The sequence below is a fragment of the Pelophylax lessonae genome (genome assembly GCF_965119305.1).
Source record: "Pelophylax lessonae genome assembly, chromosome: 7".
Taxonomy (NCBI): domain Eukaryota; kingdom Metazoa; phylum Chordata; class Amphibia; order Anura; family Ranidae; genus Pelophylax; species Pelophylax lessonae.
Genome location: NC_138774.1, coordinates 270,870,739 through 270,897,431, shown reverse-complemented (window position 1 = coordinate 270,897,431; position 26,693 = coordinate 270,870,739). Strand labels below are relative to the sequence as shown.

The 26,693-nt window shown below is 46.5% G+C and overlaps 1 protein-coding gene across 1 annotated transcript in view; it reads left to right on the top strand.

The window, feature by feature from the left end:
- SH2D3C (SH2 domain containing 3C) overlaps nt 1-26,693 on the top strand; it is a 124,544-nt gene that overhangs the window by 37,557 nt on the left and 60,294 nt on the right. Inside the window, exon 3 of the mRNA XM_082263933.1 lies at nt 17,250-17,289. Coding sequence (XP_082120059.1) covers nt 17,250-17,289 — 40 coding nt within the window. The remainder of the gene's footprint in view (nt 1-17,249; nt 17,290-26,693) is intronic.

The window sequence follows — 26,693 nt, the reverse complement described above, 5'->3', positions numbered from 1 at the left end:
CTTATTGTCACTGGTACAAGAATTGGATATTCCCGTTTTTTTTTTTTTTTTACTTACCCTTTTTCATAAGATAATATACTCACCTTTCCTTCCACTTCCTCCTTCCTCGGCCGCGTCGTCACTTCCTGTCCCGTAATGCGTCCTGGGAGCTCTTACTCGTCGCTCCCAGGATGCAGTGGGCAGTGACGTAGGCGGCCGGCCGCTCCTCTCATCGCGTTATTTCCAAACAGGAAATTACACGATGTTAGGCGGAGCCCAGCACGGACGCTGCCGTCCCTATGGAAACACATACTATGCCGATCGCATGGTACTGGGTATGTGCGAGATTTCGCGCTGGATTCACCGGCCTCCTCCCTCTAGAAGCAGGAAGTAGGGCAGACATTTCCCCACTGCGGACTCGGGTGACCCAGGCAAAGATGGCAGCGCTCTGCAAACATTATATAAAGTAAGATTTTATGATTGCCTAAATGTTATTTAACTGTATAAAACCGGATTAGCTGATACATAAAGGGCGGTGGGTCACTGTTTGGGAGCTATTTAAAAAAAAAACGATTCTGTGGCTGGAACTCCGCTTTAACAAAATGAAGGCAGACATTACAGTTACAATACAATTTGGAACAAAAGGAATCAGAGGGCCCTGCTCGTTAGAGCTTACAATCTAAAAGGGAAGGTGGAAATATCCAGTGAGCTGCAGTTGTGTAAAGGAAAATGCCTTGTTGATGTCAGAGGAGAATGGGCAGACTGGTTCAAGATGATAGAAAGGCAACAGTAACTCAAAAAAACACTCGTCACAACCAAGGAATGCAGAATACCATCTCTGAATGCACAACACATCAGACCTTGAAGCAGATGGGCTCCAGCATCAAAAAACCAAACCTGGTGCCACTTCTATCAGCAAAGAACAGGAAACTGAGACTACAATTGTCACAGACTCACCAAAATTGGACAATAGAAGACTGGAAAAATGTTGCCTGGTCTGATGAGTTTTGATTTCAGTTACGTCATTCAGATGGTAGGGTCAGAATTTGGCGTAAATAACATGAAAGCATGGATCCATCCTGCCTTGTATCAACAGTACAGGCTGGTGGTGGTGTACTGGTGTGGGGGGTGATTTCATGGCACAATTTGGGCCCCTTAGTACCAATTGGGCATTGGTTAAACGCCACGGCCTACCTGAGTATTGTTGCTGACCATGTCCATCCCTTTATGACTACAGTGTACCCATCTTCTGATGGCTCCTTCCAGCAGGATAATGCACCATGTCACAAAGCTCCAATCATCTCACCACTGGTTTCTTGAACATGAGAATGTGGTCACTGTACTCCAATGGCCTCCACAGTCACTACATCTCATCCAATAGAGCACCTTTGGGATGTGAACGGGACATTTGCATCATGGGCCTGCAGTCGACAAATCTGCAGCAACTGTGTGATGCTATCATGTCACTATGGACCAAAATTTCTGAGGAACGTTTCCAACACCTTGTTGAATCTATGCCATGAAGAATGTAGGCAGTTCTGAAGGAAAAAGGAGGTCCAACCCGGTATTAGCAAGATGTATCTAATAAAGTGGTACTTGTTCAGTATAAACAAAAATCAATGATCAACTCTAATATACTATACTTGTGCAATATGAGCATAAGATCAATATTCATACCAAAATAAACATTTGTCTGAAGTATAACAATAAAATGTACATAAATAATCCAGACTCCACTTAATCTGTGTAGATCAGTGCTCAGTGAAGAAAAAAAAAACATTAAAGTGCTTAAATGTACCAAAGTGCTTCCCCACATCCATGTTAGGGATCGACCGATATCGGTTTTTCATTGCCGATACTGATATTTTGGCCATTGCATATCGGTATCAGCCGATATTTTGAACATTTAAAGTTTTGCACATTAAACACAATTTTCGACACAAATCTGTTACTGAACATGTTAACGTTCACCCTGTGGTAGGTGGCTGGCTGGCACCCTTTGGTGGGTGGCTGGCTGGCACCCTTTGGTGGGTGGGTGGCTGGCACCCTGTGTGGTGGGTGGCTAGCTGGTACAGGCCCAGGGCCTGTGGCTGGCTGGCTGGTACAGGCAGGGCCTGTGGCTGGCTGGCTGGTACAGGCCTGTGGGTGGCTGGCTGGCACCGGGCAGCTGTGGGTGGGTGTATGTATGTGACGGCTGTGTTAAACACACTGTGTGCACTGTACACTCACTGTCCCGAGACTCCCCGACTCCAGACGAGGCTGAGGGAGGCGGCCTAGAAGCTGTTCCAGTGCACGGAGGCACGTGGCGCAACATACGCAATGACATCACGGCAATATCGGTAATCTCAGGGTCCGATTCCGATATTTATCGGGGAAAATGCATATCGGCCCTCGATATATCGACCTTGCCGATAATCGGTCGATCCCTAACCTAAGTCTATTTACCAGCTGGACATGATCCCACAATAAAAGAGATGCTTTTTAATCCACAGAAACCAATGCTTCCACTGTGTGTAGACTCCAGGTGCAGGGGCTGACTGGCAACCTTCAGCCCAGGTGAAAAGTAGACAAACCAGAAGCCCATGGTGCAGTGAATTGGCCCCACTCCCACTTCCACTATTCCTCTTCCCGGCCTCCTCCTGACCCCCTGGGAGGGAGGCCTATGCTCTGCCCTTGTCCTTATTCCGCACTCAGTAGGTCAGCGGTGGAGACTTTTTACTTCTCTTCACCAGGCATCTTTTAGGCATGTCTGTGGCAGAAGCGGTGCAGCCTGTTTACGGGGCAATTGCCCCCCTGGCCCAGTCCTCCCCTGTTCAGGTGGGTCTGTGACCCCATCTGTGTAATGCAGCAAAGGTGTCCCAACACAGGAATCGCTTCAGCAGCGCTCAGGCTCCATCCGCCACACAGTTCAGACCAAGGAACATTTAAAATCAGAAGACAGGAAAAGCTCCATAGGGCAGGTTCATTAAAAAAACATTTATTAAATGGCTATTGCAATTACAGTGTATCAGAAGTAACAAGCAGTGTACAGATTGACAAAGCACGACCGCGGGACATGCCCGAGCACCAGTGCCTATTGTTGTTACCATTCCAGCCCCACTGCCGCGTTTCTTCTAGGAAAGGAGCCTCCTCCTTTAACATCTAGGGCAAGCAAGAGGACTTGTCGGCAGGGGAGGGGTGCCTTTGTGCATGCCCTAAACCCAGAAGCAGGCAGCGGTATAGGAATATGTTGCTTTGCCTGTGTAGGCCACCCATCCGCATACATGTAGTTTCAGTCTCTGTGTTGTTTTATTATCTTGCCTTGTAATGATGAGCTCAGATGTTGTGGCTGCAGTTTGTAGTGTCATTGCCAGTTGATACCTCTATGTCCATGTATTTATTCACCAAGCTTGGAGTACTAATGTGGTGAAGGCCTGCATGGTAGGCTTCCTGGTTATTGCTCTGCCTGCTTGTGTCTGTGTTAGATCTAATTATTTAGCTGTCACCTGAAGAACACTAGACGGGGATTAGGGGATCAGGGGCGGACTGACCATTTGGGCACTACGTGAGGGCCTAGGGTCAGTGGGAGGCTCCATGGGAAGCTCCTGGTACTTTGCAGGTATCGCTAAATGGGGCCGCGGCCCAGACCAAATGACAGTCCTGTCAGGACCACGGCTGCCACTTAGTGGCTGTGTCCTCCCTTTTGGGTCTCCTGCCAGCCACTGCTGCCATGCTCACAGTGGACGGGGGAGGGAGGGGCTGCAGGACTATCTGCAGAGAGCACGGGAGCCTTTTAAAATTAACAAGTGGGTAAGTAAGTAAGTTGACCAGCTCCCGCCCTCCTTCCCGATCTGCAGATTCTCCAGTCCCCACCCCACTGTGAGCATGGCAGCCGTGGCCGGCTTAGGACCAAAAAGAGAGGACACCCCAGACTGATCATTGCCTCTGTCCTGCCAAGATAGGACTGTGCAGGGACTCCCCATATCATCACTGACTGTGGGGAGCAGGAAATTCTAGGGAACTTCATATTTCCCTCTGCTGACCAGATTTATGGAGATGCTGATTTCATTTTCCAGCAGGACTTGGCACCTTCCCACTAGGGCTGGCCCAAAACTTTGTGCTGCCCGAGTCCAAGAAAAAAATGCTGCCCCCCCCCCCAAAAAAAAATGAAATAAATAAATTAATCATGCCCACCAAAAGGCCCCTACATCCATTATTTTATATAAATATCACATTTAGAAAATATTATATATACTGTTATCTTCCGTAACCCACCACCAGACCGGTCCACCAAACACCCACTGTCTGTCCTCAGTACTCCTGTGACTACAGTGTCTGCTGTGCCCACCTCCCTAGAAGATCCAGCCCGCCCTGCGTATGATGGAGTGCGTTGATGTCTGGCGTCATTGCGCACACGATGATCATATGAGGAATGTTTTCAGGAGGAGACCTCATACTCATCAGTACTCATACTCCTCATACTCATCAGGAAATGCCGCCCGTAACGCGCGGCAAACTGATGCCACAAAAAACCTAGGCGTCAATTTGCTGCCCCTCTCAAAGTGCCACCTGGGTCCAATGGACCCAGCGGGACCCATATTAGGGCCGGCCCTGCTGCCCACACTGCCAAAAGTACCAATACCTGGTTTAAGGATCATGGTATCACTTTGCTTGATTGGCCAGCAAACTCACCTGACCTGTCCACTTTTAGGAGTGTGTCTATGGGAATGTTTGACCATTCTTCCAGAAGCGCATTTGTGAGGTCAGGCACTAATGGGACGAGATTGGACGAGAAGGTCTGGCTCGCAGTCCCTGCTCTAACTCATCCCAAAGGTGTTCTATTAGGTTGAGGTCAGGACTCACTCATCCATGTCTTTACGGCTGCAAGTTAGCATCTAGTTTCCTTTAGTTAGGATGCCGGCGCCTAGACCTGAAGCCGATTGAAGAATCGGCTTGTGATTTTTAACGATGACCAGGTAGGATTTATGCGAGGAATTCCGGTTTGGTGACATTCTTGTATACTGGGCGCGATTATTATATCATCAACTGCAGGCATCTATCAGCAAGGGAGGCAAAACATCTGACAGTTTTTTATCTAGGGAAGGGTACCAGGCAGGGCTGCCCCCTCTCACCACTTCTATTCACCTTGAAAATTGAGCCGTTGGTAGGACATATTAGGGCCAATAATCATATAGTAGGATTGAAGTATGGCAGTATTCAGGAAAAGATTCTGCTTTATGCAGAAGACATGCTGCTGTTGTTGGGGGACACTGACTCCTCTCTAACAACCGTCATGTCAATTACAGTGGACGTTGACCAATTCTCCGGGCTTACAATTTACTGGACCAAATCAGCTCTCCTGCCACTAGATCAGGAGGTACATACCCAACTAGGTACTTACTGCCTGGTGCCTGAAGAATCGGCTCAGGTGAGGACAGCGCTGGATCCATGGACAGGTAAGTGTGCTTATATTAAAACTTAGCAGCTACAGTACTTGTAGCTGCTGACTTTTAATATTTTGGGGGGAGATTGGAGCTCTTCTTTAAAGGTTTTTGGGATTTTTTAGATGTTCTCTACGATGACATCTCATCTAGAGGCATTCTCCTATGTAACCCTTCCATTTTTGTATCAGTAGCTACCAATATTGCACTGTATATGAAGACAGTCAATAAAGAATAGTTTTTCTTTGTATGATGAGAATGGGAGGAGGTCGGGAATGCCCAGAGCATGCTAATGACCTGGATTTCCATCACTTAGAGGAGCCATCCCCTTGTACAGTTCTGCATTCCATGCAGGGCAGAGGAGGGAGGGACACTTAGGATGAGGAGGAGGGAGGTTGATGGGGTCCAGTACAGACTTCTACCAAGTTCACAAACGGTTGCTGTTCAGGAACTGGGAACTTTTACAGAGACATGAACGTGGATTTCAGAGCCATGACAGATATGGGGAGGAGAGTGCACCCTTGGGGCTACTGGTAAGGAAGGCTTCTATCAGTCCTATGGGCAGAGGTAGTCATTCTGGTTATCTAGTGCTTGTGGGGTGGAATTCAACCATTCTTTACAAGATGACTCTTTCTAATAAAGATAAGGTACTGGATTCCTTCTACTTGGAATCAGTTGAGTAACACATCAGAATATAACTAATCCCAGTGTGTTTATGTTACAACGGTGATGACATATTCTTGTAGGAATTCAGATTTTAGAATATCCCCTGTTGGTGTAATGTAGGAGATGTAGACCCTCTTTGTGTGAGTCTCATTGTGGGTTTAGGGGCAAAAAAAAAAGCAAAAGCTCAGCGAGATTTCAGCCGTTTACATGGGCTGTATATTTCTTTTATGCGGAGGCTACGAGAGCCTATCTGGGCTTCTGGCCAAAAGAAGGGGAATGCAGTTCAGAAGATATGAAAAAGTACGCTACAGTAGAGTACATACACAGCTAGATGAATAGCAAGCAATGCAATATATTCAAGGATTGTTTGCGAAAATCAGGCTAAAGAGGGGTTGACTAGAGAGCAATGACAAGTTTTCGAGGATCTAATCGTATCACTGTCACGGAGACGTTTCCACACGTTGGGATACTTTTTACGACTAAACGCCTATCTGTCTCTGTTCCTTAACTTTCTCCATGGGTGCACCACATATATTATTTGGATAAAAAATGTGTGTCACCGCTCTGATCAAACCCAGCAATTTTCTGTTAGTTTCCGCTGCCAGTTCGATCAACTTTGTAGGACTTCCAATCAAGATGATTGGAGTAGTTGTTGGATTCTGAAATGCAGGGCTGGGACAAGGGGTGACCAGGAGGGAAAGCTACCCGGGGTGCAACGGAGCAAGGATCTAGCGTAGACTTTCTCAACCTTTTCAAAACAGAGGAACCCTCGAAAGAAATTCTGGTTTCAGGGAACCCCTGCTAAAAATGACTATATCTTCAACTCATAATACATTAGTGGGATGGTCAGTGGGAAGAATGCTCCTTACATTTGTGGTCATTGGGAAGAATTTCCCCCTTACCGATAGCTAAAAAGATAATTGGTGTCAAAGGAAACTCATCTGAGAGGCAAACATTGGTCATTTCTTAAGGAACCCCTAGCAACCCTTGGAGGAACCCTGGTTGAGAAACCTTGCAGTAGAGAATAGACACAGGGCAGTGCACTCATTCTATGGCATGCACTAGCAGAGTAGGTGGTGGTGGTGTGGTTGCAGTTCTGCATCCTTGCTGGATGAACCTGTCCCGGTACTGCTGAAATGATCACCTTTGATGTTTTGTCTTATCACAGTAAACTTTTAACACTGAAAGTGATCAGGTTGATAAAGGTGAATTTACTTGTGTTACATCAAACAATAGTGACATTGATTGAAAAGATAAGGCTCCGTTGAAACCCGAGCAGATCAACTTTTAGGCGTTTTCTTTTGAGAGTTTTTGAGTGTTTTTGGAAGTGAATTACAAGCATTTTAGAATGGTATTACAAGCGTTTTACAGCTTCAGGAGTTATTGTTTAGCCAGTAGAAAGCACTAAGGGGAGGAAATTAGGGGTGGAGAGCTGCAGTTTGAGCAAAAACGATCATAAAATGCTCAATTCACGCGTTTTCAGACATTTTTATTTGAAGTCTATGGGGCCAAAAACGCTTGTAATCTGCCAAAAAGAAGCTCATATGCTTTTTAGAGCGACAGGCGTTTTTATTCAGGCAACAGAAGGCTCAGATGTGAACAGGGGCCAATAAAATGAATAGGATTTGGCTTGTTGAGTGTTTTAGAGCTACAAGCTTCAAGCAGAAAATTGCTCAGGTGTGAACGAGGCCTTAGATTGAAGGCTGATCTCATAAAAAAAATGTGTGGCTGGCAAAACCTCAAATACTCAAGGTAGGAGTAGTAAAGAAGTGACATCTCTATGGTTCAGCCAGTAATGGAGTGACACCACAGGAGGCAATGAAAAGACTTCTAGCAATTATACCACTGGCTATTTATTGCCAGCGACCGATCTTCTAGTGTGGTATGGCTATTTATTTAGCTGGCCATACGAATCAGTTATTCTTGTGATCAGCCATTAGATTCAATCATTCTAATCAATTGGATTTCTGAAACAATCTTTTCATGCAACAGAAACTGAACATTTGCATTTTTATAATCATTTTCAATGTCAAAAGCTTGTTGGAAAATGCCTACTGGGTACTTTTAGCCCCTTTCCTGCCCAGGCCAACTTTCAGCGCTGTCGCACTTTGAATGACAATTTTTTATTCACACAAATACAGTAGAGCTTTCTTTTGTTGGTATTTAATCACTGCTGGATTTTTTTCTCTTTGCTTTAGTTTCTGTCAGTAAATTTTGTAAATAAGTTATTCTTCTTCATTGATGTGCACTGATGAGGCGGCACTGATGAACACTGATAGGCTACACCGATGGGCACTGATGAGGCAGCACTGAAGGGCACTGATTAGGTGGCACTGATAAGGAGGTACTTATATGCCGCACTGATAGGTGGCACTGATATGCGGCACTGATGAGCACTGATAGGCAGCACTGATAGCACTGACGGCACTGATAGGCAGCACTGATGGGCACTGATAGGTGACACTGGTGGGCAATGATAGGCGACATGGATATGCGGCATTGATGGGGCAGCACTTATGGGCACTGATGAGGTAGCACTGAAGGGCACTGATTAGGCGGCACTGATGAGGAAGCACTAATATGCCGCACTGATGGGCACTGATATGCAGCACTGATAGGCGGTACTGATGGGCAATGATAGGTGGCACTGATAGGCAGCACTGGTGGGCAAGGATAGTGGCATGAATAGGTGGCACTGATGGGCATTGATGGTCGGCACTGATGAGCAGGCACTGATGGGCACTGAAAGGCAGCACTGACTGACATCACTAATGGGCTCTGAGTGGTATCACTGATGGGCACTGCTTGGTGTCACTGATGGGCACTGATTGGTGTCACTGATGGGCACAGCTGTCCTGATTACCTTGTACAGATCTCCCCTGCTAGGAGATGCTGCTTATCGGCTCTCCTCGTCAGTGTGAGCCAAGGAGAGCCGATAAGCGGCACTTCCTTGTTTACATGTGACCGGCTGTGATTGGACACAGCCAATCACATAGGTAAAGACCTGCGTCATCAACTCTTTACCAAGATCGGGGTCACGCTGTGTCCTAGGAACATGGTGCAGCTGTGCTGTGTGCCCCAGTGGGCACGGAGGGGCGGCGGTTCTGGGGCGCCGTCATATGACATCGTCCCAGAACGAGAGTGCATTCCGCCCGCTGTCATTTTACTATACAGCAGGCGGGAAGCAGTTACTAAAGTCTGGAGGGATCGTTTTAGGAGCCGCCAGTTGTGCCAAATACCGCACAATAAGCGTGAAAATTATCAGAATTTTTCAACCCCTTTTGATGGCCTGTATTTTTGTTATTATTGATAATGATGACAATGATAGTGATACTCAACCCATCCCTAGGATAGATCAGAAAGTCAAAGCAACCGGCTTATTGGATAATTCAAACCAAGTCGGCACTAGTATGAGCCTTGTTTTACCTTGGCATTCCTCAGCAGCTACTCACAAATCCTGCAGCTCTGTTTTCTGGGATTCCCTCTTTCCCAGGAACATATCTCTCTCTCACATCATCTGGATTTAGTTAAGAATCGGGTTATTTATAGGGAGGTCGTGAACCCCTTGTCAAAGAGGTCTAGATCTCAACTGTATGACTTCACTCCTTTCTCCCCCTGGTACACTGCAGGGGGGTTGGGGGGAATAACTTCCTTTATAGTTAAAGTGGAACGATGTGGGCGATGTAAATCATTAAAAATAAGTCTCTATACTGTTTAATATCCAGTAATACATTGTCTGACCCTGTACTGCACATGCTCAGTTGCTCTCCATTTTTAGGTACTGCTGAGTTTGTAGAGGCCGATCTGCTGACAGTGGAGTTCCCCCCCCCCCTCCAAAAATTAAAAGTCAGCAGCTACACATACTGTAGCTGCTGACTTTTAATATTAGGACACCTGCCTGTCCTGGAGTCCATCGATGTTGGCACAGCAGTTGATGTTTCCATTGGCTGTTGGGTGCTGCCGCCACCATTGCCAGTAAGGGAACCTGGCAGTGAAGCCTTGCGGCTTCATGGGCGGGTCCCTACTGCGCATGCACGAAGCGCTACGATGCAGAGGGAGGAGTAGGGGGCTGAACCTCTGACGAACTTCGCCGTGGCGAGGTCCGACAGAAGTGGGGACAGGGTACATACCAAAAACAGGTACCCGCTCCCCCCTCCCCTATTAAAGGTGCCAATTTTGGCACCAGAGGGGGGAGGAGACAAATAAGCGGAAGTTCCAGTTTTGAGTGGAACTCCGCTTTAAACCCTCCTTATCCTTTACAGCCAAGGAAGCTGCTTCTGTTTGATCTACAACTGCCATGGTGCTGCACATGTGATCAGTTATGACACCAGCCATTTGATGGTTTGACAGTTTGGTTGAGGACACAAGAAAATGTGACAGTTAGCAATCCCAGCATTCCAGGAATGTTTTCTGAAACTGATAAATCGATGGGGATTAGTTCTGCTTTATTATTTACTGCTGTTCAGGGGCTCTGCGTTTTAGCAAAATGGCAGCAAGAAGAAGCAGGAGCAATGCTGGAGGCAATTTACAGCACACACTCATTTTGGTAGCCTAATTATTAACCCCTTGCCGACCGCCCCACGAACATTTACCGCGGCAGGGCGGCTCAGCTGCGCATAATCACGTAGATCTACTCACATGTAATTAGAGACAGCGGTAGTCAGACTGCGGGAGGAGCAGCGGCGATTGCCACTGGCCTCCCGCAATCGTCACAGAAACTGACAGAAGACCCGCCTGCTTATGTAAACAAAGCAGGTGGGTCTTCTGTCACACAGGCAGAGAGAGATCAGTCACAGGGCCCTTCCCCCCACAGTTAGTAAGCACATTTAGGCATACATTTCACACTTTGATCATTCCCAGTGTTAACCCCTTCCCTGTCATTTATAGAGTAACAGTGCAGATTATTTAGCACTGATTACTTTAGTAATGTCACTGGTCCCCAAAAAGTGTCAAAAATGTCAGTTAGGGGCTTGATCTGTCCGCTGCAATGTCGCGGTCCCGCTAAAAAACGCTGATCGCCGCCATTACTAATAAAAACAAAAAAATAAATAAAAAGTCCAAAAATCTGTCCCGTAGTTTGTAAACGCTATAACTTTTGTGCAAACCAATTAAAATAAGTTTTTTGGGATTTTTTTTTTACCAAAAATATGTAGCAGAATGCAAATTGGCCTAAACTGATAAAAGAAAATTTGATTTTTTACATTTTTTTTATTGGGAATGTTTTATAGCAGAAAGTAAAAAATATTGCGTTTTTATCAAAATTGTCGCTCTTTTTTTGTTTATAGCACAAAATCCTAAAACCGCACAGGTGATCAAATACCACCAAAAGAAAGCTCTATTTGTGGGGAGATCAATTGTATTTGGGTACAGCGTCACACAACCGCGCAATTTTTCGTTAAAGTAACGCAGTGCCGAATCACAAAAAAATGGCCTGGTCATTAAGGGGCTAAAACGTTCCGGAGCTGAAGTGGTTAATGTGGAATGTACGTTCCTTGCTAAAGAACATCATTTTTTATCAAATTGTTATGGCTAAAGTTCCGCTTTATTAGAGTTGCTCAACTGATCAGATTTCCATTAGTCAGTCTTCAAGGGGAGAATTGAACCAAAAATCTGGCACCTGATTGGTCACCATGCCACAGGTATGGCATCCTCCACTTTACTATTTGCTTATCTGCTGCTGGCAATACGGAGGTTTATGGCTCATTTATATCTACAGCATAGCTCCCAACTGTCCCTGATTTTGAGGGACTGTTCATTCGCAGCCAAGTCCCTCTGTCCCTCTTTCCTCCTCATTTGTCCCTCATTTTGGTCTTATTAGCCTACTACTTTTTTGCAAACATTTTGGGAAAAGGTGGTCTTCCCTCACTGTGTCCTGCCTTAACAAAGTGACACTTGTGTTAAAGAACCTTTTCTAGAACTCTGTTCTCACTAGCGGCCCTGCCCTTAACCCCATCCTGGCCGACTTTACCGTGCCAAACAATGACTTTCTTTTCAAATCTTTTAAAAGAGATCCATCCACTTCCGTAGTTGATCCCTTGCTTAAAGAATGCATGGAAAAAATAACCATAACTTTAAACTTCAGTTGTTATTGTCTACTGTGGGCTTCCTGGACTATCTTTTGCAAAAGTCTCTTGTTAGTACATATGTGTAGAACACTTTGGTTAAAATGCTGGACTGCTATACCTGCTTCCAAGAAACGTCTGATCCACATGGCCTTTGAGGAACAACATCTGATCTGATCTACCCTTGATACCATTATTAAGCACTGGTGGCAAGACCAACCATCTTCCTCAGCGGAAAAAGACGGAAAAGCCTTCTTCCTCTTTATCTGTTATGAAACATGCCTTTTGTTTCTTCACTCCTGTGTCCTCCATGTTGAGTCCCCCTAAGCTTGGCTCTCATTCCACCCATAAGTTCTAGGGCTTAAAGTCTGTGAAATCCTCTTTGTTCCCTGTCCCCTCCTCAGTTTCTTACATTCAGCCTTCCTGTGACACCACATCTCCGTTGAGCCCTCTCGGGTCTTCTGTCAGTACCGATGTTCTTGTGGCAGAAAACAAAATCAAGGTTTTTTACTCCAAAACCAATAGAGATATCTGTCCAGTCTTGGATTTCAAGCTCTGAATGTCTTCATATGAACTCAGAAATTGAAGGAATCCAAAAAGTATGTCATTGCCTCCCTTTTCCAGACAGACTTATGCCTCGTACACATGCAACGATTATCGGCCGACCGATCGGCCGTCTTTTGTCAAAGTTGTGTTTTGTTGATTGGAATGTGCCTAGACTGCACACAAATTTTAACGGCCAACAAAAATCTACTTCAGAAGTGATGTCATGTGCTGGTTTACTTTCCGTGTGTTTTTTCTTCTCTGAGCATGCCCAGTCTTGCTCATCAGATTTTTGTCTGCCAAAATCTGTACTGACTGACTGTAACGCTCCTGCGTTTTTTATTGTAAGCTGGATTTGCAGCTGCAGAATCTCCACTCAGTAGTCATGTAGAGATGTGTTGGAATACCAGATCCAACTCTCCAGACTCATCACTGTGGGCCTGTCTGCTTCAGCATACAGATATACACACTCAATAAGATGTTCCTGAAGTGATAGGATGTATATGATAGTATGGAGGTGATGTGCTGAAGGGACAGGTGTGAGCAGTGACAGTAATGGTAAGCACTTGATAGTAATGTTCAGGAGAGTAGTAGATGGTAATAGGTAGAATGCAGATAGGTTAGTAATCATGTATAGTAACAGGTGGTAAGGACAGCAGATGACATAGACAGGATAGACTAACCCAGTGCAAGGATAGATGGTAGTAGACTCAAGAGCTAGCAATCTATGTAACAGTGCAGATGGTAGAATTAGTATGCATAGATAGTAACAGTCCTTAATGTGCAGAAGATGGTAGTGTAAGTTAGTTATGGAGGATTCCCCATGTGGGGTACTTATCACTAGTAAGGTTTAGTAAGTAGAGGGGTCCAGTAGTGAGGGAGTGATCCGGTAGCGAGATACGGGATCAGTTGCGAGGTTCCGGTCTGTTCCAGGTAAAGGCAAATAGCTGGAGGTTCCGACAGCAAGACAAGGCTTGTGAGCATGTAGACACACATTGAACGAACAACGTGAGAGAGAATGCTGGCGATTGAAATAGCCGCTCAGCGATGACGTCATCTGTCTTAAAGGTGTATGTGTTCCACCTAACTAGAAAGGTGGGACGCAATGTTTTGAAAGGAAAATGGTAAATAAGGGTACCAAAGGTACCAGAATCTTACACTGACCGAAAATCGGCCGTTGTGTTGACGGCCAACAAAAATTTTATAGCCTGCACACCAGATTTTATTCGGTTTTTGAAAGCATCATACTAACAAGCCGAAAATCGGCCAATCGGACGTTGGCCGAATATTCACGGCCAACTATCGACGCGTGTGTACGGGGTATTAGTCTTGGGGCTTCCACCCTAGGAGTTTCTCTGTGGGAACATTTTTCTCCTTCTTGCAGCTAGATCTGAACCAGTGTTTGGCTCCTAGCACTATTAAATGCCAGGTTTCTGCCCTTTCCATCTTGTTGCAGAGACCGTTGGCCCCTCACTCCTTGATTAAGACATTTTTAGAGGGAGCCTCCCATGTTGCTGCCCGTGATTCAATGGAATCTGAATCTGTTTCGGAAACTACTGTATGAACCTATTAGAGAAATTCCTTTCTCTACTCTCACTCACAAGGTGGTATTCTTTGTAGCCATCAACTGAGGAACCTCTGCCAAACAACACAGCCAGGCCCTTGACCTTCTCTGTGGAAGCAGCACAACTTTGTCAAGGACACACCCCACTGATTAGATAATACCTCTATTCTCACTTCTTTGCTTGGCATATTCACTATTTCTTTGGTTATCAATACTTCATAGTCTGCCCAACTGTGCTTACATCCTTGGTGCAAAATGTGTCTCTATCGTTCCTATCACATTAAATAGGGAGGTTTGTAAATTTAAAATGCAAAATCTGCTATTCAGTTCCCTTTTCAATGTACTAGATAAGTTATCGTTCTACATTTTGGCCTTGGTGGGACAAATCAGAATATGCAATATTAATATAATGGTTACTTTAAAATATTGGCAATGTCAAGTAGAGACAAACATTTGAAAAATGGACCATAGGTCAAAAAAGAAGGACTTTAGGCAGTGGTTTCCAGTACTGATCCACAGCCAGCAGGCTGTAATAAAGAAAGTATAAGTAATTCTAGAAGACTGAACTGACTGGTAATTTTTGTGCGATTTGTCTGAAATCAGGTAATGCGTGTATTTATGCGTATACGTTTCCTTCTGTGTAACACAAGAGGATGCAGGGAGAAGAGAGAGGAAGCCTTGCATTGTCCTAAAACATGGATGGAGCATCTGTTTCCTGTGCAGCGCCTGTACCCAGGCCTCGCCACACCCTGCCACTTGACCCTTCTACTCCCGCCAGTGATTCACCTCGGCCAGGAAACCTGACTGAGAACACAATGTCCGCTAGCCTTCCAACAGATCCGCTCCTCTGGGAGAATTATGATTGGGAGAGTGCTTCTAGTCACAAACATTATATGACAGATTTCCTGGATGAAAAACCCAGGACTTGTCCCAGCAAGGTGACTGTTATCTCATGGTTCCTGCCACTAGTTACTTACCCATTGCTAAAATATAGCAATTTTATAGATTTGTGATTTCACCAGAAGGCTATGGTGTCATGTAGAAGATTTTATTGGGTCAGGTTTTCCATGTGTTACACTTTCTTGGTTTATTTTTTTTTTTATCAAGCAAAAAAACTTTATTAAAGTACATGAACAAAAACACAACATAGAAACAGAGTCCAGAGCATTCTCGGCACAATCTGCAATGTTCAAATGCATAAAATACATATAGCGATAGCATAAGCACCACTCAGTAAATATCACCATAAACAGCAGGAGAGGTAGACAGAGGTCTATCCTAGCCGCCCTCACCGCCCCCCACCAAAACATTCAGGGATAAGCATAACCGGAGATAGCACCCAACAGGGCCATGTTCCCCCGGACTCACACCACCCCCGCCAAAATATTATTAAGTACCAGGTCCACCGGGGCTAGTCCCGGCACAGCCAACCACGGAGCTCACAATATCTCAAATTTACCAGGGCTGCCCCTATGTTGATAGATATACTTTTCTAATCGGAGTGTGTCCCCCATTGTGGCCACCCATTCTTTAACCAAAGGGGCCCTTGGAGAAATCCAGTGCCGTAAAATCAACTTTCTTGCCTGAAATAGAGCCCGGCCAATGGCTTGCAAAGCCGGCACTGGGGCTTGGATCCCACTCAAGATGCCCAACAGGCAAACTTTAGGATCCTCCGGCACCTGAACCCCGAAGCCCCGAAAGTGTCCTGAGCACATCCTTCCAATAAACATGTAGCTTGGGGCACCGCCAGAGGAGACTATTGGTTTATTATTGATTTGTGTAATGTATGTGTAGCACCCTCCTAGATAGGTTCTAGGTCTTGAGAGTAGTTTGCTCTGCCTGCTTAACAGAGGAGCAGCAGGTAAAACATAGCCTGCTTCATCTGCTTATCAGGGGAGCCTAATCAGTAGTTATTCCTGTTGCATGTGTCCATGTGTGATTCATCTGGGCTGAGGGAGTATCCCCACTGTATCCAATAGGGGAGCCTGTTGGACAGTGGAGGAAACCCAGCCAGTGACACACAGGCTTTGTAACTATCCCAGTGAGTTGGCACAAACAGTTGTGCATCCTGGGATATATTATAAAAGCCAAGGGCACATGTGACAGGGTGTCTTTGGGAGGGACCCCAAGACAGCCGACCGTCGACTATGGACGCCGGTACCTGGGTGATGCCCCTAGCTGCAGGCATCACTCCGGTACAAGCGCTTTCCGAAACATCGGCAATATCGGTAACCTCAGGGGCCGATTCCGATATATCGGGGAAAGTGCATATCGGCCCTCGATATATATCGGCTTTGCTGATAATTGGTTGATCCCTAATGCAGTCATTACCTGTGAATGATCAACCCTGGATGCAAACTGTTTGCGTCCAGGAATGATCAACCTCAAAGCTTCTGGTTAGTCCTTAAAGAGACCTGTTGCGAGACCATTCATTTCAACAAAAATCTTCCAATAAGATTATATATAAATGTAATGTATTTTATGCAGGTTATCTATGAAAACCTCCCATGAATAGACATCCATAGGCCCTGAGAATGCTGCTGTTGGCCCCTATCTTGGATGTGATGTCAGCAGCCTGTGCAAATTCAAAGCTGCCACTCAGGTGACGCTCTGTAGTATTTCCCCATTGCTTCTTCACCAGGTATAAAGGTTTGGTGGGGGAAAGGATTAACTGGGTCAGCATAGAAAGAAATGTAAATGCTCCCAGAAGAGGAGAGGGCTATGATGTGCAACTGGGGAAGGGGCTGTGCAAAGGAATTAGTCATATGTGCTAGAAAGTTGAAAGGTGCAGAAATCATAGACAGTCCCTCGAAATCAGGGACAGTCCCTCGAAATCAGGGACAGTTGGGAGGTATGCTGTATGTATCCTGACTGGGTAGATTTACCCTGTCTATTTCTCTTGGTGACCACGCTGTCTATTTCTCTTGGTGCAAAGGAATAATTATGTGCTCTCCTGCAGTGTTTCCTTTTGCTCCCCCTGTACAGGTGTCCTAACTCTTCCATCTTCTCTTGCAGCACCTGCAATACATTGGATGCTGGGAGTGAGTATGTCAAGGTAAGTTTCAGCTATTACTTCTTTACTTTTTTGTTTCTGGCTCATCATGGAGGATAAAAGAGTACCTGTCACAATAAAACAATTTTGCATTGTCCCTAATGTGCTCATTCAGTAAGCCAAAGAGCAGAGAGCAAAGTTCAGGAAGAACCAAACATAAACCATCCTAGGTGCATTATAGACATTATATCGTTACTAAGTTCAGGTGTTGTCAGGCCATTTATTGGGAAACTGTTATGTTTTGGGTCAGAGTAATATGAGTTATCTAAATCAGGGGTTTTCAAACTTTCTAAACAATGGGCCATGTGGGAAGGAATAGTGCCCCATCGTTGGTATCAGTGGAAGTAATAGTACTCCATCATTGGTGTTAGTTGGAGGAATAGTGCCCTAGTATTGGTATCAGTGGGGGAAATTACGCCCCATTGTTGGTGTAAGTGGGAGGAATAATGCCCCATTGTTGGTGTCAGTTTGAGGAATGGTTCCCCATTGTTGGTGTCAGTGGGAGGAATGGTGCCCTATTGTTGGTATCACCGGGAGTAATAGTAGGTAATAGTATGCCATCATTGGTGTCAGTGGGAGGCACAGTACATACAGTAGAAACATAGAAAAGTTATGGCAGAAAAAGAAAGAGTTGTCCATCAAGTCTGTCCATTTATTTATTTTTTAACTTTATTGAGTATAGATCTATGTTTGCCCCAAGCATGTTTGAAGCCATTTACTGTTGACTGTCTCACTACCTCTGATGGTAGTTTATTCCAAGCATCAATTACCCTTTCAGTAAAAAATGACTTTCTAAAATTAGTTTTAAAATTTCCTCCAGTTAGTTTGAGGTCTGTTTGTTCTTGATTTTGGTTTCATATTGAAAAAACTGCGCTCCTGAACCCTTGATGTATTTAAAGGTTTAAATCATGTCTCCCCTTTCCCTTCTTTTCTTCGGACTGTACATATTAAGTTCCTGAAGTTGCTCCCAATATACCCGATTATTGGCTTCAGTGGGGGAAATGATGCCCCACCCTTGGGTTTAAGTGGGGTGGGGGGAATAGTACCCCATTGTTGGTGTCAATAGGAGGAATAGGGCCCCATTATTGGCATCAGTGGGAGAAATTATGCCCCATCGTTGGTGTTGGTGGGAGGAATAATGCCCCATTGTTGGTGTCAGTGGGAAGAATAGTGCCCCATTGTTGGTGTCAATAGGAGGAATAGTGCCCCATTGTTGGTATCCGTGGGAGTAATAGTTTCCCATAATTAGTGTCAGTGGGAGGAATAGTGCCCCATTGTTGGTGTAAGTGGGGGGAATAGTGCCCTTTTGTTGGTGTAAGTGGTGGGAATAGTACTCCATTGTTGGTGTCAATAGGAAGAATAGTGCCCCATTATTGGCATCAGTGGGAGAAATTACGCCCCATCGTTGGTGTAAGTGGGGGGAATAGTGCCACCATTGTTGGGGTCAGTGGGAGTAATAGTACTCCATTATTGGTGTCGGTGGGAGGAATAGTACCCATTTGTTGGTGTAAGTGGAAGGAATAGTGCCCCATCATTGTTGTCAGCAGGAGGAATTATGCCTCATTGTTGGTGTCAGTGAAAAGAATAGTGCCCCTTTCTGGGGTGTCAGTGGGAAGAACAGTGTCCCAAAGAGAGAGCATAGTAAAAGCTATTTTCTTTCACATGCTTTGCCTCTGATTGAAACTGGAAATAAGCCCTCTAAAGGGAGGAAGGGGGAAATATCACTGTTCATTTACTGGTGCATCCAGATTTCAGCTTGAACTACTGAAGTCTGTAAACACCAGGCTTTTTAAATGGGTAGATAAGGTGAAAACAGAAAAACATGTTGCCTGATTGCTGGATATTTAACTGTGTAATGTATATACCGGACATGACCTTAAGAGCCCTTTCACACTGAGGCGCTTGAAAACTGCCCATAAAACGCTGAGCGCTTTTGCGGCACTTTTCAAAGGCATTTGCGTTGCTTCCTTTTCATTTCAATGGAGAGGGGCGTTTTTAGCGCTTCAAACATGCTCCAAAGATGCTGCTTGCAGGATTTGTGATCTGTTATCACAAATCCATTTGCTTCTTCTCCTAGCCCTCTGAAGGGAGGAAGGGGGAAATATCACTGTTCATTCACTGGTGCATCCACGTTTCAGCTTGAACTACTGAAGTCTGTAAACACCAGGCTTTTTAAATGGGTAGATAAGGTTAAAACTGTAAAACATGTTGCCTGATGGCTGGATATGAACTGTGTAATGTATTTACCTGACATGAACTTAAGAGCCCTTTCACACTTGAAAACTGCCTATAAAAGGCTGAGCGCATTTGCTGCGCTTTTTAGGCACTTTACAGGTACTTTTGAGACGCTTCCTATTCATATCAATGGAGAGGGGCGTCTTTTAGTGTTCCAAACATGCTCCAAATATGCTGATCTTTTACACTGCCCCCCAGCGCAGTGCCCCAGTGTGAAAGCATTCATTGATTTTAATTGGAATACGTTTTCGTGAGCTTTTCAGGCGCTTTTTTTTTTTTTTAGCGACAAAGCGCTTGAAAAGCACCTCAGCGTGAAAGGGCTTTAAAAAGAAAAAATATTTTTACAAATGTTATTTTTCTTTAGTCCTGATCATAAATACAAATGTGCAAAACAAGTATACCTTCCATTTAAACGAGTGGTTCCCATGCCACCTTTTTCGGTAAGCTAGTCTCATATTTTCCTTTGCTGGAAAAGTCCATATTTAGCAAGGAATACCTCTAATTCACTCAGCTCCTCCCTACTCGAGAATACATTTCAGTGCATCCCAGAAAGCACGCAATCAGCGCACATTAGGAACCCCCGGGCAGGAAAGTCTACGAGTAGACATGCGATCAGTCTGTTTTCACAAATCCATTTGCTTCTTCTCCTAGTAAATGACCTCTAATGAGTTAATTATTGTTTTCGAATGATCAGTACATAAGAGATGGAAGCGGATGGAGGACCAGATGTCATGGTGAAAGGTTCTTTCCAGCTTGCTGTGTCACTTTTACAAACTCTGCACATCTGAATTGCAGAAAGAATTCCACTATGATTGAGTGGAAGGGGAATGAGTCGGCTCTTTGGAGTGTGAATATATTTACGCTTCGTACCTAAAAATAGCAAAAGGGGAACATGAAAAATATCTTTTTTTTTTTGTTCCCATAAATTAAACTTACTACATAGGTTGGCTTCCTCTGCAATTTAAAAGGCAGCTGATGCTGAAAGACGGCCTCGTTTGTATCTCTTGCTGCAGGTTCTCGTAGAAATCCCCAACTGCCGAGAAGCTTTGATCTCTTCCCCCACCCAGAAACTGGGTCACCCACTTTGCTTCTAGAGAAATATTGGAAATCATTTATTAGCTGGGCTCCTTGCTCTATGTTTTTGAGGACACGGTTGTAAATATCTGTCAAATATATATATTTTCAAATATATTATCAGTACCTGGACCATTGCTGGTGATAACGGTAAGGGTCAGCTCCCCAGTGGTGTCCATCACTTCCAACCTTAACCGGCTCCGGAGCGCCCACCGCATATATACTGCGGCAGAGCGGCTCTCCTGCGCGAACCGACGTAGGGTTACGCCGATTGTGCACCTGCAGCTAGGGGGCGAGCTCACTCATTAAACCCAAAAACATAATCTTTTTGTATTGCAGCTTACTAATCCTGAGATGTGGGGGCTGCATTCATTTTCTTATTTTTAGATTCTTTCCTTCATTTTCACCTGGTGATCCTGTCAGTAAACCCGTCTTAAAATTCCTTTAACCACTTAAGAACCGCCCGCTGCAGTTTTACTGCAGCAGGACGGCCCTCCTGCGCGAACCAACGTAGCCCTACGTCGGTCGCACGTCTGCAGCTAGAGGGCGAGCTTGCGCCGCTGGCGGCGCGCTCTTGTCCCTACTCGGCAGCAGGGACTCTGATGCAGCGGGCCGGCGGCTCAGATTGCCGCCTGACACCCGCGATTCCCCCCCGCTGAGAGAGAAGAACGGTCAGCTGTTGTAAACACAGCTGACCGTTCTTCTCCCTGGAATAAACACAGAGCTCATGTGATACTTCTATATAGGATCACAGGTCTCTATGGTCATTTCACAAGCCACACCCCCATACAGTTAGAAAACACCCCCTAGGCTCACACTTAACCCTTTGATCACCCATAGTGTTAACCCCTTCCCTGCCAGTGTCATTATTACAGGAACAGTGCATATTTTTAGCACTGATTACTGTAGTAATGTGACTGTCCCCCCAAAAGTGTAAAAAATGTCAGTCAGGGGTCCGATCTGTCTGCCGCAATAGCGCAGTCCCACAAAAAATTACTAGTAAAAAAGAAACAATAAAAGCAACATAAATCTTTCCCGTAGTTAGTAGACGCGTTAGCTTTTTCGCAAACCAATCAAAATACGCTTATTGCGATTTTTTTTACCAAAAATATGTAGTAGAAAACAAATTGGCCTAAAATGTCAAAAAATTTTGATTTTTTTTTTTTGGGGGGGGGGGGGGGGGGATGTTTTATAGCAGAAAGTGAAAAATATTGTTTTTTTTTTTCAGAATTGTCGCTCTTTTTGTTTATACGTAAAAATTAAAAATCGCACAGGTGATCATATACCACCAAAAGAAAGCTCTATTTGTGGAAAGAAAAGGAGATCAATTTTATTTGGGTACTGCGTCGCATGACTGCACAATTGTCCGTGGTTGATATAAAACTGTGCTTTAGATCAGGGGTAGGGTTGCCACCCGTTCGGGATTCACCCAGACTACCCATGTTTTGCATTACGTGTCCGGGTTTCAGACCATCTGAAACCTGGACACAATATTCAGAATGGACTGTGTCTCCCCAAGTATTACAAACGCTCAGAGGTGTGCACACAGGTCCCACCCCCCTACATGGTCAGGAGAGGGGAGAGGGCTTGATCTGCTCCTTCTCCACCCACCCCTACCCCTCTGTCTGCCCCCCCCCCCCCCCCCCCCACACACACACACACTCCAATCCCCGGCGTTTTGTGCCTCAGGAAATGGAAGTTTGAAGCTCAGCAACTTAGCTCAGATACATCGTGGATGAAAGGTGTTGATGCCTGAGCCTCCATCCTCGGGTGAGTGAGCTCACCATCCAATATCTGTGACTGAAGTCTCCCCCTCCTCACTTCTCTCTCCGGCCTCCAAGCGAGTAAGTACACTAAGGTTAGGGGGACTCAGATGTAAGGGGTGCCCTGTGGATTCTGATGGAAAGGAACCTTTAAGGGCCCTAATTTAAGGGGGAATGCTGGGAACTCTGATGTAAGTTTGGTGGGCAGAAAATCCCTTACATCGGTTCCCCTTTACACCTCTATGTTTCCCCTTAAAAAAAAAAAGTGTTTGGGTTTTTTGAAGAAGAACCCTAATCAGGGGTCTCCAAAGAATGGTCCTCAGGCCACATCGGGCCCGCTCGGATGTTTTTTTTCAGCCTGCAACTTGAGTCCTCAGACTAACTGCAGGGCCGGTCTCTGCAAGCTATGCCGGGTCGCAGGACCTGCACTGCACACTCACCCCCCTGGCAGTATGCAGCGCAGGTCCCGTAACCTGACAAAGCAACCCAACCCCCGCTGCACCTCCTACCCTCTGTGCATCACTGTAATTGTGTATACAACATGCCTCGGTCATGAGTCGGGAGGTGCAGCAGATCTTCAAGCTCGTCCAAACTGTCAAGGACACTATTGTTAGCCCCCGTTCACACCGGTGCAACTTGTCATGCGATTTGACAGTTTAAAATTGCAAGACAAGTCGCACCTTATTTGTGCCTATGGAACTGTGCAAATTAGTGCGACTACGACTTGTGCTGATTTGAAAAAGATTCCTACACTATTTTTGGTGATTTAATGTGCGACTTGCATTAACATCTGTGCGTGAAATCGCACTGACTGGAGGCTTTGAAATCACGTGGGTGGGGTGTTATTGAGACACATATATGGGGGAGACACATGGGCGGGGGTTGTGTTTCTCTAATGGGGACACAAATGTGCGGGGGGCTCTGAGGGAGACACAAATGTAGGTAGGGGGCTCTGGGGACACAAATATATGGGGGTCTCTGAGGGAAAACAAATATGCTCTGGGGAGAGGGGCTCTGATGGGCACACAGATGTGTTTGGGGGGCTCTGATAGGGACACAAATGTGTGGGGGGGATCTGATGGGGACGCAAATCTGCGGGGGGGGGGGGTCTAATGGGGACACAGATTTGTGGGGGGATCTGATGGGGACACAAATGTGTGTGGGGGGGGGGCTCTGATGGGGACACAGATGTGTGTGGGGGGGATCTGATGGGGACACAAATGTGGGGGGGGGGAATCTGATGGGGACACAAATGTGTGGGGGGAATCTGATGAGAACACAAATGTGTGGGGGGAGCTGATGGGGACACAAATGTGTGGGGGAATCTGATGAGGACACAGATGTGTGGGGGATCTGATGGGGACACAAATGTGTGGAAGGATCTGATGGGGACACAAATGTGTGGGGGGCTCTGATGGGGACACAGATGTGGGGGGGGCTCTGATGGGGACACAAATGTGTGGAAGGATCTGATGGGGACACAAATGTGTGGGGGGCTCTGATGGGGACACAGATGTGTGGGGGGCTCTGATGGGGACACAGATGTGTGGGGGGCTCTGATGGGGACACAGATGTGTGGGGGGATCTGATGGGGACACAGATCTGTGGGGGGCTTTGATGGGGACACAGATGTGTGGGGGGCTCTGATGGGGACACAGATGTGTGGGGGGCTCTGATGGGGACACAAATGTATGGGGGGATCTGATGGGGACACAGATGTGTGGGGGGCTCTGATGGGGACACAAATGTATGGGGGGATCTGATGGGGACACAGATGTGTGGGGGGCTCTGATGCGGACACAGATGTGTGGAAGGATCTGATGGGGACACAAATGTGTGGAAGGATCTGATGGGGACACAGATGTGTGGGGGGCTCTGATGGGGACACAGATGTGTGGGGGGATCTGATGGGGACACAGATCTGTGGGGGGCTTTGATGGGGACACAGATGTGTGGGGGGCTCTGATGGGGACACAAATGTATGGGGGGATCTGATGGGGACACAGATGTGTGGGGGGCTCTGATGGGGACACAAATGTATGGGGGGATCTGATGGGGACACAGATGTGTGGGGGGCTCTGATGCAGACACAGATGTGTGGAAGGATCTGATGGGGACACAAATGTGTGGAAGGATCTGATGGGAACACAAATGTGTGGGAGGATCTGATGGGGACACAGATGTGTGGGGGGCTCTGATGGGGACACAGATGTGTGGGGGGCTCTGATGGGGACACAGATGTGTGGGGGGATCTGATGGGGACACAGATCTGTGGGGGGCTTTGATGGGGACACAGATGTGTGGGGGGCTCTGATGGGGACACAGATCTGTGGGGGGCTCTGATGGGGACACAGATGTGTGGGGGGCTCTGATGGGGACACAAATGTATGGGGGATCTGATGGGGACACAGATGTGTGGGGGGCTCTGATGGGGACACAAATGTATGGGGGGATCTGATGGGGACACAGATGTGTGGGGGGCTCTGATGGGGACACAAATGTGTGGAAGGATCTGATGGGAACACAAATGTGTGGGAGGATCTGATGGGGACACAGATGTGTGGGGGGCTCTGATGGGGACACAGATGTGTGGGGGGCTCTGATGGGGACACAGATGTGTGGGGGGATCTGATGGGGACACAGATCTGTGGGGGGCTTTGATGGGGACACAGATGTGTGGGGGGCTCTGATGGGGACACAGATCTGTGGGGGGCTTTGATTGGGACACAGATCTGTGGGGGGCTCTGATGGGGACACAGATGTGTGGGGGGTTCTGATGGGGACACAAATGTATGGGGGGATCTGATGGGGACACAGATGTGTGGGGGGCTCTGATGGGGACACAAATGTATGGGGGGATCTGATGGGGACACAGATGTGTGGGGGGCTCTGATGGGGACACAAATGTGTGGAAGGATCTGATGGGAACACAAATGTGTGGGAGGATCTGATGGGGACACAGATGTGTGGGGGGCTCTGATGGGGACACAGATGTGTGGGGGGCTCTGATGGGGACACAGATGTGTGGGGGGATCTGATGGGGACACAGATCTGTGGGGGGCTTTGATGGGGACACAGATGTGTGGGGGGCTCTGATGGGGACACAGATCTGTGGGGGGCTTTGATTGGGACACAGATCTGTGGGGGGCTCTGATGGGGACACAGATGTGTGGGGGGCTCTGATGGGGACACAAATGTATGGGGGGATCTGATGGGGACACAGATGTGTGGGGGGCTCTGATGGGGACACAAATGTGTGGAAGGATCTGATGGGAACACAAATGTGTGGGAGGATCTGATGGGGACACAGATGTGTGGGGGGCTCTGATGGGGACACAGATGTGTGGGGGGCTCTGATGGGGACACAGATGTGTGGGGGGATCTGATGGGGACACAGATCTGTGGGGGGCTTTGATGGGGACACAGATGTGTGGGGGGCTCTGATGGGGACACAAATCTGTGGGGGGCTTTGATTGGGACACAGATCTGTGGGGGGCTCTGATGGGGACACAGATGTGTGGGGGGGCTCTGATGGGGACACAAATGTATGGGGGGATCTGATGGGGACACAGATGTGTGGGGGGCTCTGATGGGGACACAAATGTATGGGGGGATCTGATGGGGACACAGATGTGTGGGGGGCTCTGATGGGGACACAAATGTGTCCTAAGCTAAGTTTAAGCTGTCTGCTTAAAACGGGTCACAGGAGTGCAGAACTAACTGTGCGCCTGTGATCCACTGGAGAAGTACAGCCAAAAGAGCTTTGGCTGTACTTCTCCTTTAAAGTGTCGTCTATGGAAAATTGTATGTACCATAATTATTTGCAGTTACCTGGGTGTGTGCAAATTTAAAGGTAGGTTCACCTTTTGTAACATGTTACACCCATATATTACAAATGCACCAGCCCTCAAACCTTCCCCTGCTCCCTGATGTGACAGGTGCCAGGTGGTCTTCTTCCCCGGCGCTCTGTCATTCTCCGCCCCCCCAGCCACATTACTCATACACAGAGTTCTGGGAATAGAAAATGACATGGTCCATCAGCTGTTGGCAGCAGGTCCAGCAAGCTGTCGGTTGTAGTTCTCAATGAGCTACCACGCTGCTGTTGAGCACTGTGCTAGTTCATTGATGCTTCCTGATAGTGTGTAACTGTTCTGACGTACGATTCTGACGTACAGTCTGCAAGAGTCCTGCATTGCACCCACGGTCTGATGATTATGAGTGCAATGCTCTCCAGGCTCCCAACAAAAAAATAAAAATAAATGAACATTTTTTTACCTGCAAAAAGATATGCATTTATTTATTTTTTTAAAAAGGTGAACTTAACCTTTAAAGCTT